Consider the following 18,293-nt stretch of genomic DNA (forward strand, 5'->3'; position numbering starts at 1 on the left):
TTAGAGATAGGTTCAGAAGAAACCACAGTAAATAACTACAGCAATCTACTATTTGACAAACACAAAGACATCAACTCCTGGGATAAGAACTCACTATTTGACAAAAATTATCATAGCCATAGACCTACATCTCACAAGAATTCATAAATGGTAAGACTACAGAAACACGTAATGAACTTAAAGGATCTGATGCTAAACAAAGGGAGCAGAACCAAGAGAAAAATGTATACATTAACAATAACATTATGAGATGTTAACCTTAATGGAAGCAACTCCTCTCAGCACTTCAGAGTTAGGACAACCATGACAGGCTGGCTATGGACAAGGTTATCTCCATTCAGAGGAAGAAAAACAAACAAAACAAAACGAAATCTTGAGAATCTGATGAACACTTTATAAAAATTATCTCTTATGCATCTCTTTCTTGTAATCCTAATTCCTCATACTGAAAATGACTAATATGTAAACATGTTTACCAAAAATATGTATGTACCATGTTAACCTGACTGTTCACCCCTGAGGGGAAGGGGTGGGAAGGAATGGTGGAAGGAAATTTTCTAACTTAAAATATTTATGTGCATATGGATGTAAGTAAATAAAGAAGTAAGCAAGCAAGTAAATAAACAAACAGAGGGAAAAAACTTACATGAACAGAAGAAATTTACTATACACAAAGTAACAGCAATGTTGTAAAATGATCAGCAGTGAATAACTTACCTTTTCTTAGCAAAGCTGTAATCCGAGAGAACGCTAAAGGACTTATTATAAAGAGTATTTGTGTGTCTGTGTGTGTGTGTGTGTGCGCGCGTGTGTATTTACTTTATTTTTCTTGAGGCTTCTTTTTTTGTGGGGGTGGGGGCTTATGTTTACTTTCACAATAGGACTATTGTGGTAATGTTTTTCATGATTATACATTTTTAACCAAAATCAAATAAATTGCTTTCTCAATGAGGATAATTGGGGTGGGAGGAAGGGAGAAAATTCAGAACCCAAGGTCTTAAAAATGAATGTTGAGACTTGTTTCTCCATGTAATGGGGGGGGGGGGATAAACTTAAAAAAAAAATCAAGAGAGGTTCAGGCCAGAATATTAAGGAAGAAAATGACTCTGAAAATTAGAATAATCAAGAAGTCAGTGAAATTATAAAAAACAAAAAAATAAAATAAAACAAAATGTAAAGAATGAAAAAAATAGAAGAGAGAAGTTAAAACAACTCACAAGAAAAACAACAGATTTGGAAGACAGATCAAGAGGAAACAAGAATAATTGGAAGACTTGAAAGCTTCAATCAAAAAAAAGAAACTTGATACAATAATACAAGAATTAATTAAAGAAAATTTCTTGAAGTGTTAGAAGAAAATATCAAGAGCAACAATAAAAAAAGAATTCCAATATGGTGGAATCACAATTAGAAAGAATTACACAAAACCTAGCAGTTGCTACTTTAAAAGATTGCGGGTCTTAGATAACAATATATTGAAGAGCAAATAACTGAGGTGCAACTGAAAACATGACCAGCAAATTTAAGCATAAGCCGAAATGGAAAAAAAAAATGGATTATTTGGATTTTGTACAAAAAGTCCTGAATTCAGAAAATTTGACATACAAGAATCAAAAGAAATATAAAGTAAACATCAAAGACTAATTACAAGGGACTCAATAAGGACAAATTTTTTACTATCTTTATGTGGAAATGTAAACTATATGTCCAAGACTGTTATTAATATTAAGAGTATTGTTACTAGTAGTTAGAGGGAAAATGGGGGACAAGCTGAGTATGATGAGATTCTTAAAAGTAAAATGATCTAAGAAAAGATACAGAGCTTACCAGAGGTGTGAGAAAAAGAATCAATACAGAGATATTAGATGGGAAAGGAGAGCTGGTACTTCTGGAAAGCCATTCTCTTTAGGAATGTGTTAAAGAGGGAATAATACACATATATCAATAAAATGCTATAAAAATCTTCTAAATTCAGAAAACTCTAAGAGGAGGGACAGCGAGGTTAATGAATTAGAAGATAAAGGAAAAGGATAAGGGTATATAGAAAGGTGTGTAGATTAACTGGACAGGGGGATTTAGAAGGGTGTATAAGGGAGGGATTGTTTGAAGGACAATTGATTAAGAAATAGGAAGGCAAAATAGTGAGTAGAAATAGAGGAGAGAAATGAGAAAGGATTTTTGCTTTCAGAAAACATAAAAATGAGAGATATACACAAACTAAATATGTATCTGTGCTATATATTTATATGTATGCAGATATAAACATTATATATGGTATATGTACTGTATATGTATATGTGATTATGTGTGATATGTTTATGAAATTTTATACACACACACACACACACAGACACACACACACACACACATATCCATGTTTAATTATAGCCAGCCTGGGAGGAGGGGGAAATAAGCAAAGAAATGATGGACAATTTTGAACACAATGTTTAATTTTTATTAAATAGGCTTTCTTGAAACCTAAATTTATTGTTTTAAATTATGAATCCCTTTTTGCTATGCATGATAATTTTTTATTTTGAAAAATAATACAACAGAAAAATTTTAATAATATAGAATTTAAAAAACCCCCAAAAGCAAGTAAAAGGCAGGAAGTGAAGTGGAAAAAAAGTTATGAGTCAACTGCCAACTTTGATAAAAGAGTAGACTCCCAGGCACGGTAGCTGCCTGTACAGAACTTACCTAGCATCTACCCACATATACTATAACAAAAAACATGAAATTCATATAAGACTGAATAATGATCAAAAATCCAATGAGAAACTATAGTAAATTACTTCTTTAAAGTCCTAGCATGTATATAAGCTCATAGTAAGGCTCCAGGAAGCAATCATGACCCACTGACTCCAAGATCCTGAAGAAAGCCCTTTCCAAATGAAACAAAAAAAACAGACTGGCCTAACTCCAAGAACAGGTTTCCACAGGATTTCAGGTAACCAAGGGCAAGACCAAGCAGAGCCAACCTCCTAATCCAAAGCACAGCACAAGGAGAGCTAATAATTCAGGAACTAAAACTGGAGAAATGAATTAAACAAAGGCAATGATTAGTATCAAAAAAAAAAAAACTACAGCAAATATAAAGACTCCCCAAAAGGAGAGAATACGCCCTAAAGAACTATTAGCAGAGATTCACAAGAATTATAGAAAAGCCCAGAAGACATAGAGCAAGTGATAAAATATGGTAGAAAATAGATTCTTGAGGAAGGAGTTTGAAGTTCAGAAGATAAAGTGGCAAACCTTTTTCAGGCAGCAGACTCCCAAAAAACTAGAATAGACCAAGAGAAATCAATAAGTTCAAGAAAATCAAAAGATTGAAAAAATTAAATAAAAGAAACAATAAAAAATGTAAAATTTGCTTTCAAAAACAACAGACTTGGAAAAAACGTTAAAAAGACTTATGGCAGGGTTAAAGCAGGAATTCCCAGAAGCTCTCCCCCCAAACCACTCCAAATATCTTTAAATAAAGACTGTAACCAAATTCTAGAGTGGCAAAACCTATAGAAAGACCAAGTAAAACAATTTCTCAGTTCAAGACAAATTGGAAGATTCATGGAAAAGGTCTGTTTCACTGGGACTAGACAGGCCACCAGCACTGTACTGAGAACAAACTAGTTCCAGCCATTCAGGAATAGCTGGAGGGGCACCTGGGTCCCAGTGTGTAGGAGAGGGCAGGATGGACAGTTTCCAAACTTCTTAGGTGAAGGATTTCCAAAGACAACTTGGAACGTTAGCAGGAAAACTGCACCACACTGAGAGCAGAGCCCAATCCAGCACAGACTCAGCTTCCTCCCCACCCCATTTTGAGTCATCCAGCATGGAAGCTACTTCCAGAGCACTCAATCCACTGACAGTAAGGAGGTGTGGAGTTTGCAGAGGTCTCTTGCCTGCTATCTATCCCTGAGGCAGGATTCTGTGCTTTGCTCATGCTCAGATATAGGCTGTAGTCTGGGTCCCAGTCTCAGTTAAAGGAGCTTTATTGCCACAGCAGAACAGAGACCCTTCTCACAGCTCCAGGGCAGAGGGGAGTGCTTGTGGTCATCCACAAACCAGAGCACAGGCAGGAGAGCAGTCTAAGCCTCTTATAAGACCTTGTAGGAATTGAGGCCCTTTATGGGGAACCTCCAAAAACCCTCCAAAGCTTGGGACAGTGCATCCTTCCCCTGGGAGCAGAGCTCCACTTTATCAAAGGCTTAAAATCACATCATAGGCTGGGGAAATGAGCAAAAAACAGAGGGAAAAAAAATCTAACCACTGACAATTATTTTGGCCCTATGGAGGATCAAAATACACACTCAGTAGACAGCAAAATGAAACCTTCTGCATCCAAAGCCTACAAGAAAAATAAGAATTGGTCTCAGGCTATGGAAGAGCTCAAAAAAAGATTTTGAAGATCAAGTAAGGGAGGAAGAGGAAAAGCTGGAAAGAGAAATGAGAGTGATACAGGAAAATCAAGAAAATCAAGTCAGCAACTTGGTGAAGGAGATACCAAAAAATAATGGAGAAAATAGCATCTTAAAAACCAATTTATGTCAAAAGGAAAAAGCAGTCAAAAAGATCATTTAGGGGAAAAAACCCTTAATAAACAGAATTGGCCAGATGGAAAACAGGATACAAGAGCTCTCTGAAGAAAATTATTCCTTCAGGGAATAATTCACATAGTCATCAGGGAAGCTGATGACTATGTGAAAAATCAACAAATAATAAAAACAAAACCAAAAGAATAAAAAACTAGAAAAAATATGAAAAAGTGAAATGCCTCATTGGAAAAACAACTGACTTGGAAAACAGATCCAGGAGAGATAATTTAAAAATTATAAAAATAATAATAATAAATAATATTCCGGGATGGCTAGGTGGCATAGTGGATAAAGCACTGGCCTTGGAGTCAGGAGTACCTGGGTTCAAATCCGGTCTCAGACACTTAATAATTACCTAGCTGTGTGGCCTTGGGCAAGCCACTTAACCCCATTTGCCTTGCAAAAACCTAAATAAATAAAAAACAAAAATAAAAATAATATTCCTAGGAATATTATAGTCAAATTCCAGAACTCCAAAGTCAAGAAGAAAATATTACAAGCAGTCAGAAAGAAACAATTCAAATATTGTGGAACTAAAGTCAGGATAACACACGATTCAGCAGCTTCTACATTAAGGGGTTCATAGGGCTTGGAATATGATATTCTGAAAGGCAAAAGAGCTTGAAATACAGCTGAGAATCATCTACCCAGCAAAACTAAGCATCCTCTTTCAGGGGAAAAGATGGACTTTCAATGAAATAGGGGAACTCTCAAACTTTCCTGTTGAAACAACCAGAGCTGAACAGAAAGTCAGCTCTTCAAGTACAGGACTCAGGTAAAAGCTGAGAGAGGGTAGATGGGAAGGGTTAATTATAAGGGATTTAGTGATGTTGAGCCATTTATATCCCTGCATAGAAAGATGATACTGATAACTCATGAGAACCATCTCATTTATTAGAAAGTTAGGAGCATATATAGACAAGGCACAACTGAAAGTATAATATATTGATGGAATCAATGGGTGGAAAAGGAATGTACTGGGAGAAAGGGGAAGGAGAGGTGGAATAAGTCAAGATATTTCATGTAAAATAAGCAGGAAAGGGGGCAGCTAGGTAGCGTAGTGGATAGAGCACCAGCCCTGGAGTCAGTAGGGAAATACAGCTAGTAATAGCAACTGTGGGAAAATTATTGAAGCACCTTCTCAGGTAGACTTATGATACAGAAGACAACTCATCCCTGAGACAGAGCCATTGGAATCTGAACATAGACTGAAGTACATTTTTTTCTCTCTCACTATTCTTTGGTTTTTTCATCTTCTTGGGGGGGTATGCTTACTCTTATAACAAGATTATTGTAATAATATAAAATGAACCAAAAAAATACATGATGTCTGTCATATATTTCTTTTAAAAACAAACAGTATGAAAAAGTCACAGTTTAATATTTTTTTCTGTTCTTCAATGCATCCAGGGTTTTTTTTTTTGTTCAAACCAAAAACAATGACATTTTAATGTGAATAAAAGAAGAGGAAAATTATTTGGAGATTAATAAACAGCAGCCACTAGGATCCTAGGGTGACATAACTAAAGAAAACTTCAGAGGAAAAGTAGTTAAGTGAAGGTAGAATTGTACATGTACATGGGGGATATGGGCAAGAGTTTCTTCTACTTCTCTCCTCCAAACCCTGCCCCCACTCATGTCTGTCTTCAACAGTGACATTGTTCAGATTGTCACTAACTTTATATAAGACAAGGTATCCAGAGGATACACAAATAACAAATACCATAAAGATAGCCACCTGAGGGAGAAAAGTGGCTTCAGAGACCCAGAAAAGAATGCTGGCTATATTCTCAAGAAAAGACTTCTTTCTTGAGTTGAATTTATCCTTTGCCAATATATTATTTACATATGTACCTGATTATTATACTCTAAATTTAAGTTATACTCAGTCTCTGCTTTGTATTTGTGACCTAGAAGTCTAAGATGTTTTATACCAAATGTTCTTAAGATAACAACTTGAAAAGTTAGTTCAAGTCTGGTTAACTCATGTTAGGTTCATCAGTGGAGAGATTCATCAGTAACTACTAGAACCCCTCAACCTTTCAGTATTATGTCCTCAACTCCAAGAGTAGTAGTTAGATACTTTATGGGGGCCTAATCTGCAAATGTAAGTGGTACAGGTATTTACTGTTTCATCCATTAAAAATATTAAGCTCCTTGAGAACAGGATTCTTTTATTTTTAGTAAAAAATATATACAGTCGATATACAGCAAGGCACCTAGAATCAGGTGCTTAATATTCTCTTGACAACTACTACTAAGCATGTAATTCCCAAAACAATGAGATTCAAAACAGATTTTCTTATTTAGGGGAAGGTATTTCTGACTTGAGGATTTATGTAAAGTGATAGTACTTTTCACCCAGGCTTTTCTCTTTCCCACACTTCTCACACTGACTTAGTTATCGAGTCCTATTGATTATATCAATCAACAGACAATTATAATAGCCTCTTTACAGGTATTCAAAGTTTAGCTCTATACACTTTCTAATGAAACCTTTATATTACTGGCAGTCCAATCTTATCTTTGCCCTCTGAGTAAAGTAAAAACATAGGACCTTTCTGCCTCTATAGTAGAGAACTATCTTCTAAAGTCTCAAATGCCAATTCCTCAAAGAAATCAATCTGAAAAAATGACTTTTTCATCAATATAAGATGGTACTATGAAAAAACTGGTACACTCATGCACTGTTGGTGCAGCTATGAATAAGCAAAAACCATTTTGGAAAGCAATTTGGAATTAGGCAAATAAGGTAACTAAAATGTTCAAGTCTTTTGACCCAGGAATTGTCCCAGCATATACACAAGGTAATTGGTTAAAAGAAAGGTTCCACATACACCAGAATGTTTACAGCAGTACTTTTTTGTATTCACAAAGAAATGAAAACAAAGAAGATAACCATACATAAGAGAATAGCCAAAAAAAATCATGATACATAATGTAATGTAATTGTCAGTGCTATAAAAAAACAAAAAACCAAGATGTATAATAATTTTTTATTTACTTATCTTTTCAGCTTTATTTTCTGATTTGTGTTCTGGCTCCAGCATCTACCACCCTGGGGAGTAGCGTGGTTAGCCCCCATTTGGTTCCTTTATAAACCATCACCTCCCAGACTCAAGCATGATTCTTTGATTTTCAGAGTATTTTCAAAGTCCCCTATGATTTCTCAATACAGAGAGTTAGGAATTCTAGAAACCATAGACCTGGGGTTTCCTAATTCTCAGTTCCACAGCACTATACTACAGATGGCTGGTGGCCCACTGGCCTCCCCAGGAATTCCAAAGTCTTCACCCTAGGGCCTTCTGATCTTCCAATAACTTTAGCAAAAAAACTTGCAAACACTGAGGCTTACAAGATATGTATTCCTGATCAACATTGGTCAAACTGGGAGACTATTTTGCAATGACAATGACTTTGTTAGAAATCCCCTTTTACTATTTCCAGAGAGTTTATGGCTGAGGATTTATTTTGAGTAGAAATCACTTACAGTGTAGTTACTCATTAGATTTCTTAATCATTATTTGCTCCAGTGTGAGCTTTAGGGTGGTGCTAGAACAGGTATACGGGAGTTGGAAAGTTTGCCTCCTTTTTTTCGGGACTTACCTTTGGGCAAAAGTATCATGTTGATTGTTTTCTTAACAGATTTACCATTGGCATAAATCTAATCTAGTCATATAGAGTTTGGGGTAGATCTTGCTATTATGGTCTTGTTAGTTTTTATTTATAATTTTGCTATTAATATTCATCAATGACATTTGTATATAATACTCTCAATGCATTATTCTTTCCTGTTTTAGGTACCAGGACCACATTTGACTCATAAAAATGTTTGGTAGTGTTTTCTCTCTTCTCTTTTGAGAATTAACATGGCTGTTTCCTATTCATTTTTAAAATTCTGAACTTACATGCAAACACAGACATGAACATTAATACACACACACACACACAGCAGAACATAAACAGGATTCTCTATGAACCTGTAAATCTCCATTTCTTACTACTTGATCTTTTTTATAAGTGTGTACAGTAAATTCTACATGTCATTTTCAAAACTGCCTGTTTGTCTCTCTTTCCCTCTGAATATCCTTTAGTTTTCTTCTTTGCATTCTTTAAAATGTTTCAAAGTTTCTCTTTAAGTAAAAAATTATCTCTACTAGGTCCATCCTAAAGAGATCAAAGAAATAGAACTTTTTTGTATAAAAGTATTTATAGCAGCTTTTGGTAGTGGCAAAGAATCAGAAATTAAGGGAATACTTATCACTTGAGAAACAGTCTAACAAATTCTGATATATAATTATAATGGAATACTATTGAGCTCTATGAAATGACAAGCAGGGTAGTTTCAGAACAATCTGGGAAGATGTATATGAACTTATGCAAGGTAAAGTGAACAGAACCAGGAGAACACTGTACATGCTAATAACAATATGGTAAGGAAGGTCTTAGTTACTTTGCTCAAGGCAATTTCAAAGGACCCATTATGAAATATGCTATACCATCTCCAGAGAAAGTACTGATTAACTGTGAATGCTGTTTTTCTAGGTGATTTGGGTATGTGTTTTCTTTTGCAACATGGCTACTAGGTTTATAAGTATAACTGATATAAAATTGCCTGCCCTCTCAAGTAGGGGGGAAGGAGAGAATTCAAAGCTCAGAGTTTTCGAAAATGAATGTTAAAAAAATTTTACATGTAACTAGGAAATATTTCATGAAGTTTTTTAAAAATCAAAATAAGTAAAAAAGTAACACTACTAATTTTAATTCTCTTTATCCCAATTAACAAAGAAAAAAAATGAGACCAAGCAAAGCCAAGCAAAATGAATACACATAATCCCATGTCCAAAAATGTACCCCATACCTTCTGTTAATTACCTCTGTATGGAGGTGGGTAACATGTTTTATCACAGGTACTCTGGATACAAGGTTGGTCTCTGCATTGATCAGGGTTCTTAAGTCTTTAAATGCTGCTTTTCGTTACAATGTTGCTACCCCATATAAATTTTTTCTTCTGATTCTGCTCACTTAAATCAGTTCATAAACTTCAAGCTTCTTTGATATATCTTTTTCATCATTTCTTGTGAGGTTAAACTATTCTGTTACAGTAATGTACCATGGTCCAATCCTTCACCAAAAATTTATGAAGCAATCTAAGAAACCACTTTGTAATTTCTTTTCTTCCCTCCCATTCCCTCCTTCGCACTTCCACCCTCAAGGATCAGAAAATTTTATTTATTTGCAGTTATTTCATCCTCACTATCATCCTCTCTTGCCCTCCTTTTTCACTGGTTGGATTCAATATATTTCTACACCAAACTCTTTGTTGTGTATGTGAGCATATGTATACTCCTTCATTTAAACCAGATAAGAGTTATGATGCCCACTCCCCACCATCCCTAACCTTTTTGTCTGAGAACTATTCTTAGATACCCCATTTATGAGTAAAAAATTCTACCACCTTCTTTTTCCTTTCTACATTAGTGTATTTCTTTTAACTTCCCTTTTCTTTCCCCTTTTTAAACACTTGATTGGAATAAATCCATTTCTAGAATCTGTTCTTCTTATTTACCATGTACCTAAAAATACTCTGAAGATACTAAAGTTCTGAAGGAACTCTTCTAACTTATCACACTATTAGAATATCAGTACCATGCCAACACAAAGTTCTTTTATTGCTCAAATTTACCTTTAAGGTTTCTCGTACTTTTGTCTTTGTATTTCAAAGTACTTACTCACCTCTGTACATTTCATCAGAAATTAAGAAGTTTCATATTCCTTTTTTAAAAGATCATTTTTATCTCCCGTAATTCCTAGAATTTTCATATTCTATTTTTAAAATTATTTCATTTTGCACAAATATTTCATGTTTTCTAATATGTAAGGTATATCCTGGTTTTCAAGGAATTATTTTTTGGGGCAAAGATTACATCCTCTTTCTCATTCAACCTACTTGAGAATAAATATTCCATTCTTCTTAATAAAGCCCTATGCCAGGGCCAGGAAGTGAGGAAGACATGCAAAGTCATGAGGGAGAGGAAGTCAGTGGAATGTATTGACTGGTAGAAAGGGTTAGTAGTGGGGGGGGGGGGGGGGTTTAATATCAAACTTTCATTTTACCTGCATTTTGACTGCAATTACAACGGAGATGAGTTCCTTTTCTAATTCCTTGAAAACGACCAACTTTTTTAAGGTCAGGCTGCATAACCTGAAAGTGAAAACAAATAAATGGAACATACTTTAATAGTGATCTACCAAGGATATACAGATAGATAAATAGATAGATAGATAGATAGATAGATAGATAAACAGATAGATAGACAGACAGATAGATTTAGCAGCTTTGCTTATGTAGAAACCAAATGAGAAGCAACCAGATTAAAACAAATTAAGAAAACTCAAACAAGGAAAATAACTAGAAAGAGTAATCATTTCCATGAGTATACAAAATGAGTTAATTTCAGTTTTGACAGTTTTCTTAATCATTACTACCTTAAAAGAGTAACTCCTGATGTCAGGTTGTTTATTTACCAGAAAGATACAAAACATAACTACACAAAAAATGTATAGATCAGCCAGAAAGGTCTGTTACCCCTGAATGAAAGTTGAATGCAGTTCAGTACTGTGCCAGCACAGACTGGACCACAGCAAAACAGCAGGAGACCTTGGATATCTTTGAATTAACAGCAACTGCTATTTCTGGAGCTCTCAGTCCACAGTCAATAAGGTAATCAAACAACTGGTCAGAAAGATATTACAGGAGTCTCTTTCCTGGCACTGGGGCAGGATTCTGTTGCTCTGTCTATACTCAGATGGCCACAGGTAACTTCCTGGGTGACAGTCCCAGGAGAAGAAGAGAGGTAGCATACCAAAACATTCAGGCACAGAGGAACAAGAATCTTACTCACAGTTCCAGAAGAGAGTGCCTGTAGGTCAGCAGAGTAGGAAACATGTCTCTTTACATCATACCACCTTAGAAGAACTGAGATATTACCTTATAGCTTTTAGATTGGCTAATAGGACAGAAAAGGAAAATGACAAATGTTGAAGGACATGTGGGGAAAAAATGAGACATTAATACGCTGTTGGTAGCATTATGAACTGATTCAATCATTGTGTAAAGCAATTTGGAATGATGCCCAAAAGGCTATAAAAACCATACCAGTACTATGAGTGTATTCAAAAGAGAATAAAAAAACAAAAAGGAAAAGAATCTTCATGCACAAAATTTTTATGGTGGTTCTTTTCTGCTGGCAAACAATTAGAAATTGAGAGGATGTCTATCAGGGAATAGTTGAAGAAATCATGGTATGTGATTATAATAGAATACTATTATTCTATAAGAAATGATGAGCAGGATGTTTTTAGAAGCACTTGGAAAGACTTACATGAATTGATGCAAAGTGGAATGTACTGTGTGAAAAGTAAAAGCACTACTGTAAGATAATCAGTTGTGAATGACATAGCTATTCTCTGCAATAGAACTCTGAAGAACTTATGAGGAAAATGCTATTCATTCCCAGAGAAAGAACTAAAGATGTCTGAAATCAGATTGAAGAATACTTTTTTATTCTTATTTTTCTTGAGGTTCTTTTGAGGGGGGGGCATTTATGTTTTCTTTCATAACATGACTAATAGGGAAAAATTTCAATGATCATACATATAACATATATCTAATAATTACCTTCTCAATTAGTGGGGATAAGGAAGAACTATTGGAACTCAGTTTTAAAAACCATGTTAAAAATGTTTTTTACATGTAACTGAGGAAAACTAAAATATCAAAAATTCTTTTTGAAAAGAAAAAAAAGCAGTTTTGGCTTGTAAAATATGAACCCTTTCATTCATATTATATCATCAGATTGCCTGACATTCCGCCCTCTGAATATAATGCCGTATCATTTTATATCTCGCCTATAACTCTACTACTCCTGTTTGACATCCTTATCACAATCTTTAAACCTCCTCTCTTCAGTACTGCCACATGCTCAGCTGATTTTCATATCCTTTCCAATGTTCACTGTAGAGTTAATAATTTAAATCTACAATGCTATCTAACCTCAAATCTCTCATCCTCCCTTTTCCTATCACTTCTGATTCCTTACCAAATGTTTTGATGACTACTACTTTATAAAATAGTCTGAGATCTAGAAGATATTATACTCTTCCCTGATTCCTACTTTTTCTTTTCATTATTTTCCTTGATATTCTAGATCTTTTGTTCCATCAGTTGAATTATTTTATTATTTTTTCAACCTGTGCAAGATACCCTTTTGGTAGTTTGGTATGCAGCAGTAAATCTGTAACTTTATTTCAGTTAGTATAGTCTTTTGTACTATACTGCCAAAATCTGTACTGATATTCCTTAAATGACTTAAAGGAACTGATGCAAAATGGTTACCAGAACCAGAAAAATAATACACACAATAACAACAATGTAACTAAAAAAAACCAAATTGATCAAAACTGAAAAGTTGCAAAATTATAACAAAGCTTGACTACAACTTCTTTCAAAATGTGGAGAAACTTGAGAATCAAGCATTGCACCAAAGTTATTTGATATGTCGACAATATTTTTTTGGAAAACTTTTCAATTTTTTTTCTTCTTTCTTATCAGATATGACTTTACTGGGAGGGATAAGGAAAGGAATACAATAGGAAACATAGGTGATATAAAAACAAAAGAAAGCAATAAGAATGTTAATTTAACCCTACAATAAAAATAGCGGACAACTACAGGTTTAGCTGGCTTTTAATAAAACTTTATAGAAATATTGGCAGAACTGAGAAGATAACTGAATCCTTTATCAAAACCACACATAATAAATAAATTTCATACTGATGTGTATCATATGAATGGGGAAGAAATTTATTATAGTAGTATTTTCACTGGCTGTTGGAGTCAGAGGATCTAGGTTAAGATCTCACTTGGGCTTCACTTACCTCATATTTAAAATGAGAAAGTGGGACTAGAGAATATCTAAGATCTAACTAGTTTCTCAAAACTATAACTCAATGGAATACTACTTGCTCTCTCCTTTATCACTTTGAAACTTTCCATCCATCTATTATCACTAATAAACCTTTATTCCGTGAGGTTCACACTAAAACAATTATTATTCAATCCAGACCTGGTAGACATTATCTAAACCTCAACATTTTCTTTTCTCAGTGAATGAAGTGCTTGACTCTTACTCTTTTTCTCCATTCTACTTCCTACTGTTATCAAGTAAGAAACTTGCCATACACGAAGAAGAAATACATAAATACATATATGTGTGTATGTGTATATTTATGTAGGTATACACATGTACACAAATAATCTCTCTCTCTCTCTTTTCTTACCTCCTTCAAATATTCTAACTTACAATTTTTCACTGGACTCAATTCACATGATCTTCTACATTCCATTTCAGCTGTGCATAGATATAGTAAAACCTTTAATATGGAAATCATTCTCATCTACTTTCCTGTATAGAGACTTTGAAATTCTTTTATGTAATCATAATCTTTTATCATCTCATCTTTCCCAGTGCCTGACTACCCCTAATACTATTCTTTTAACTTCCTGTGACCTTCATTCTCTCCACTCCTCTATACTCCAGAATGGGCCACAGGATAACTTGGAAGGCCCAAGGAAAGGATGGAATAACTTTTGTTGGAATCATTTTAGGAGTAATAAAAGAATTTCCATGCAGAAGTGAAGGCCCAGTTGACATAAGATAACATGAATTTTAATGTGTCAGTTATGTATAATTATGAAATTTTCAGCTGTGTTCAGTGGTAAACTTAAAGGATGTAGATTATGTGGCGTAGATTTGGTAAGATGGACTTTCAGACTTTCCTACTGAAACAACCAGAGCTGAACAGAAAGTTTGACCTCCAAGTACAGGATTCTGGTAAAGCATGGGGCAGGGAGGGGGGTGTGTGTGTGGAAGGACTAACTGTGAGGAACTTGATGATATTGAACTGTTTGTATTCCTGCATGGGAAGAATATTTTGATAACTCACATGAACTTTCTCATTTATAAGAGCTGTTGGAAGGAGCTGAATATAATGGTATGATATAGTAAAAAGATGGAGTCAATGGATGATGAAGGAAAGTACTGAGAGGAAGGGAAAGGAGATAAAGAAAAAGTTAAGAAATTTCACGTAAGAGTCAAGAAAAAGCTTTTTCAAAGGCGTGGAAAGGGGGAAGTCAAGGGGGAATGGGTGAGCATTCATTCTCATCAGAAATGGCTCAGAAAGGAAATAACATATACACTTAATGGGGAAGAAATCTATCTTACCCTAAAGAAAAATAAGAAGAAAGGGATGGGGAAAAGGGGGAATGGGGGGAGGGAAGGAGGGAATAGGTGATAGAAGAGAGGAAAGATCAAGGGAGAGGGTACTCAGATTCAACACACTTATCAGGGCCAGGATGAAAGGAGAGAGAGAATAGAATAAATGAGAGTGGGGGAAACAGAGTAGAGGTACAGCTAGTAATAGCAACTGTGACAAAAATATTGAAGCAATTTCTCTGGTGGACTTATGATAAAGAAAGCAACTCACCCCAGAAACAGAGCCATTGGAATCTGAACACAGACTGAAGTACATTTTTTTTCTCTCTCTCTATTCATGAGGTTTCTCATCTTCTTGGGGAGGGGGGGTTATGTTTACTCTTATAACACATTCAATTTACATCAACGTATAGCATGGAAAGAATGTAAAGACTATCAGCCTTTTGTGGGAGGAGGGAAGGGATGGTGGGAAATAATTGTACAATTCAAAACCTTACAAAAAATGATAGGTACAGAATACTGTAAAATAAAATGTTAACAAGGAAAAAAATAAAAGGTAGTTTTAGGAGGAATAGTACTACTGACTGTGGGGATCAGGAAAGACTTCATGTAGAAGGTAGCATGACATGCGTTATAAAGGAAACTAGAGATTTCAGGAACTAGTGGTAAAAATGGGTAAGGAAAAGAATATAGGCTAGTATGAATGACTTATCCACTACGAGGTGGGAAGTAATATGTATCAAGATTGAAAAGGTAGCAATGTCTTATCCCTCTCCATAAGTCTCCCAGATAAGGAAGCAAACATAAGTGAAGTGCTCTCTCTCCAATACTATTTGATATGGAGAGTTTTAATATTCATAGGTCACCTACTATTACCAAATTCTCTCTTTTAATAATCAAGCATCATTTACTTAGGAGAAAAATGCCCCTCAGATCTACTCCTCTCATTGTCATTCTGATTCCCTTTAACCCTACCCTACCCATGTTCCACTCCAACCTTCCTCAATTGTTTTACACACGCACCCTCTAAAATTCCTGTTCCACACTGAACTTCCCTAACTCTCTTACTTCATTGAGGGCTGGAAACCCTTGTTCAACAGGACAAAACATGCCCTTATAAACCAGAAATACGAGGAACTTAAACAAATATGACAACCAAAATAAATTTTCTCAGAAAAAAAGGAGAAACTAAGAATAAAAAGATATATATGTGAAAGTAGACATATAGATATGTACATTTGTATGTAAGGATATACAAAGATATATCCATATAGACAGCTGTAGATATTTACATATATGGTTTAGAGACTTCTGTACAAAGGTACTGCAATTTTGAAATGATGGGCTATGTATATCTATCTATATATATATATATATATAATATGAGAGTGAGCGTACATGTGTGCTGCATATATGTGTGTGTGTGCGTGTGTGTGTGTGTGTGTGTGTGTGTGTGTGTAATCAATGATCAGAATCAGGGAATGAGGGAGAGGAGGAACAGTGAAAAAGAAGGTGAAAACAGCAATTAAATGTCACCAATGTTAATCATATTCCTCTTCTTCCATCACTTTCTTCTCAATACATCATTTCCAAACTGAGCAAATCTCCTGCATTAGTTTTATTATTTTATAACAATTGTATTTTATGAATCAAAAAGAACTTTTCTCTAAAAACAAAGGAAAGCTTTAAAAACAGAATCAATTTGTTTTCTTTACCTACCAAGACACTTCAATCAAAAGACAATGAATATTTTGCCACAAATAGAAATAGAAAAGAATGCTGTTATAAAAACCACACACAAAGCTAATATAACAGATTCCTTAAAAAACACTAGATTTGAGATAAGACATCTCAAACGTAATTTTGTCTGACCAATTAACAAATGAATCTGCTCAGACCCATCCAATTTTTATACCAAAAGAACTTACTGATTGGATTCTTGTTGCCACAATAGTAATTCATTACATTTCATTATATCTTGAATATTAGGAAATTTTCCTTACTATACATATCTATAATCACAAATTGGACACAGATATAGAGCTAGAAGAAATGTTAATATATTATTATATAGTGGAGAGCAGAGCCAAAATTGTGAAGTTGAGGGTCAGTATTCCAATAAAATGTTCAAAACATTCTCCTCCAAAAAAATTTTAGAATAACATATCAAATTAAATTTTGGAGCAGCAAAGCAAACAAAAGATTAGAATGTGACACATTTCTAGCCTAAGACAATTTAGGTAGTGAAGAGAAGTCTGAGACACTGGAGTGGTAAGTAGCTCAGAACCTATAAGGCAGCAACAACAGCTATAGATAGTCCTTTGAGGTAACAAATAAAGCAAGCATCAAAAACTCTCAGCTCAGAGATAAGGGGATTAGAATGTTGAAAGCGATTAGAGCAGAGCCCTATGCTTGCTCTGGATGAAAGACCAGGTGTTTTTTGGCAACTACATTGCTTGATATCCAGTTACACGTTGCAGGGCTGAGGGGAGAGCCCCTAATCAAAGTTCCAGGGAGGGGAAAAGGAGGAGAAACCCCAACAGTAATAACCAGAGCACAGACCAGTTGAACAATGACACCTTATTCAAGCACTAAAAACTTATAAGCCCTCAGATCTAGCAGAGAAAATTTCAGAGTGAAAAAATTCTGAAGCCTGAAACAGGAGCTGGGTTAGAATTGTGTTTAGAATGTGTTAGAATGTGTGAGAATCATGTTTCCTTAAGGAATAATCAGAGCAAGGTGGCAATTCTGTTACTCTGAATCAGCAACATTTCCGATCTGACTATGAGGAGCCTCATGAGTCCATAAAACAGTCTACAATTGCTCAAACCCAATTTAAGTCAGGAACTTGGGGTGATCAAACCACTTTGCAAACATTAAGTTTCTGTTTCCCAAACCTGTCCCAGAAATCCTTTAATAATTCCCCCAGATGAAAGAAAGTAGCAACAGAACCAGTACAGATCTCTGCAAAAGGGTAGAAATCATAGGAGTTAATCTGGAAGATTAAATGAATAATAAAAAAAAGAATTCCACCATAAGAAGCTACAAATTCCCAAAAAGAATTATTCCAAGACATTCACAAGCAACGTTTCAGAGAAAAAAAAAATGTAGATTAGGTAAAAGTTTAATTAGAATTACTGGAAAAGATGAAACAATAAATACTATTTATTTATTTTTTATTTTTTCCAATAACATAGAATGAAAGTTTTCAACTTTCATATTCTGTAAGATTTGTTCCACATTTTTTCTACCTCCTTTCCTTCCCCCTCCCAATGACAGCAAACAATCTGATATAGGTTATACATGCTACAATCATGTTAAACATATTTCCATATTAGTCATATTGTGAAAGAAAGATCAGAACAAAAGAGAAAAAATCAGGAGAAAAAATAAAACAAATTTTTAAAAAAGTGAAAACAGT

General features: G+C 34.7%; 1 protein-coding gene across 5 annotated transcripts in view; it reads right to left on the minus strand.

Moving 5' to 3' along the window:
• Window positions 1–18,293, minus strand: part of PACS2 (phosphofurin acidic cluster sorting protein 2) — a 342,997-nt gene that overhangs the window by 241,138 nt on the left and 83,566 nt on the right. For all 5 annotated transcript variants that reach the window (XM_074213318.1, XM_074213320.1, XM_074213321.1 and 2 more), the window contains one exon: window positions 10,713–10,800. In XM_074213318.1, the coding sequence (XP_074069419.1) occupies window positions 10,713–10,800 (88 nt within the window). The remainder of the gene's footprint in view (window positions 1–10,712; window positions 10,801–18,293) is intronic.

This window comes from Macrotis lagotis, chromosome 1, assembly GCF_037893015.1.
Source record: "Macrotis lagotis isolate mMagLag1 chromosome 1, bilby.v1.9.chrom.fasta, whole genome shotgun sequence".
In the NCBI taxonomy this organism is placed as follows: domain Eukaryota; kingdom Metazoa; phylum Chordata; class Mammalia; order Peramelemorphia; family Peramelidae; genus Macrotis; species Macrotis lagotis.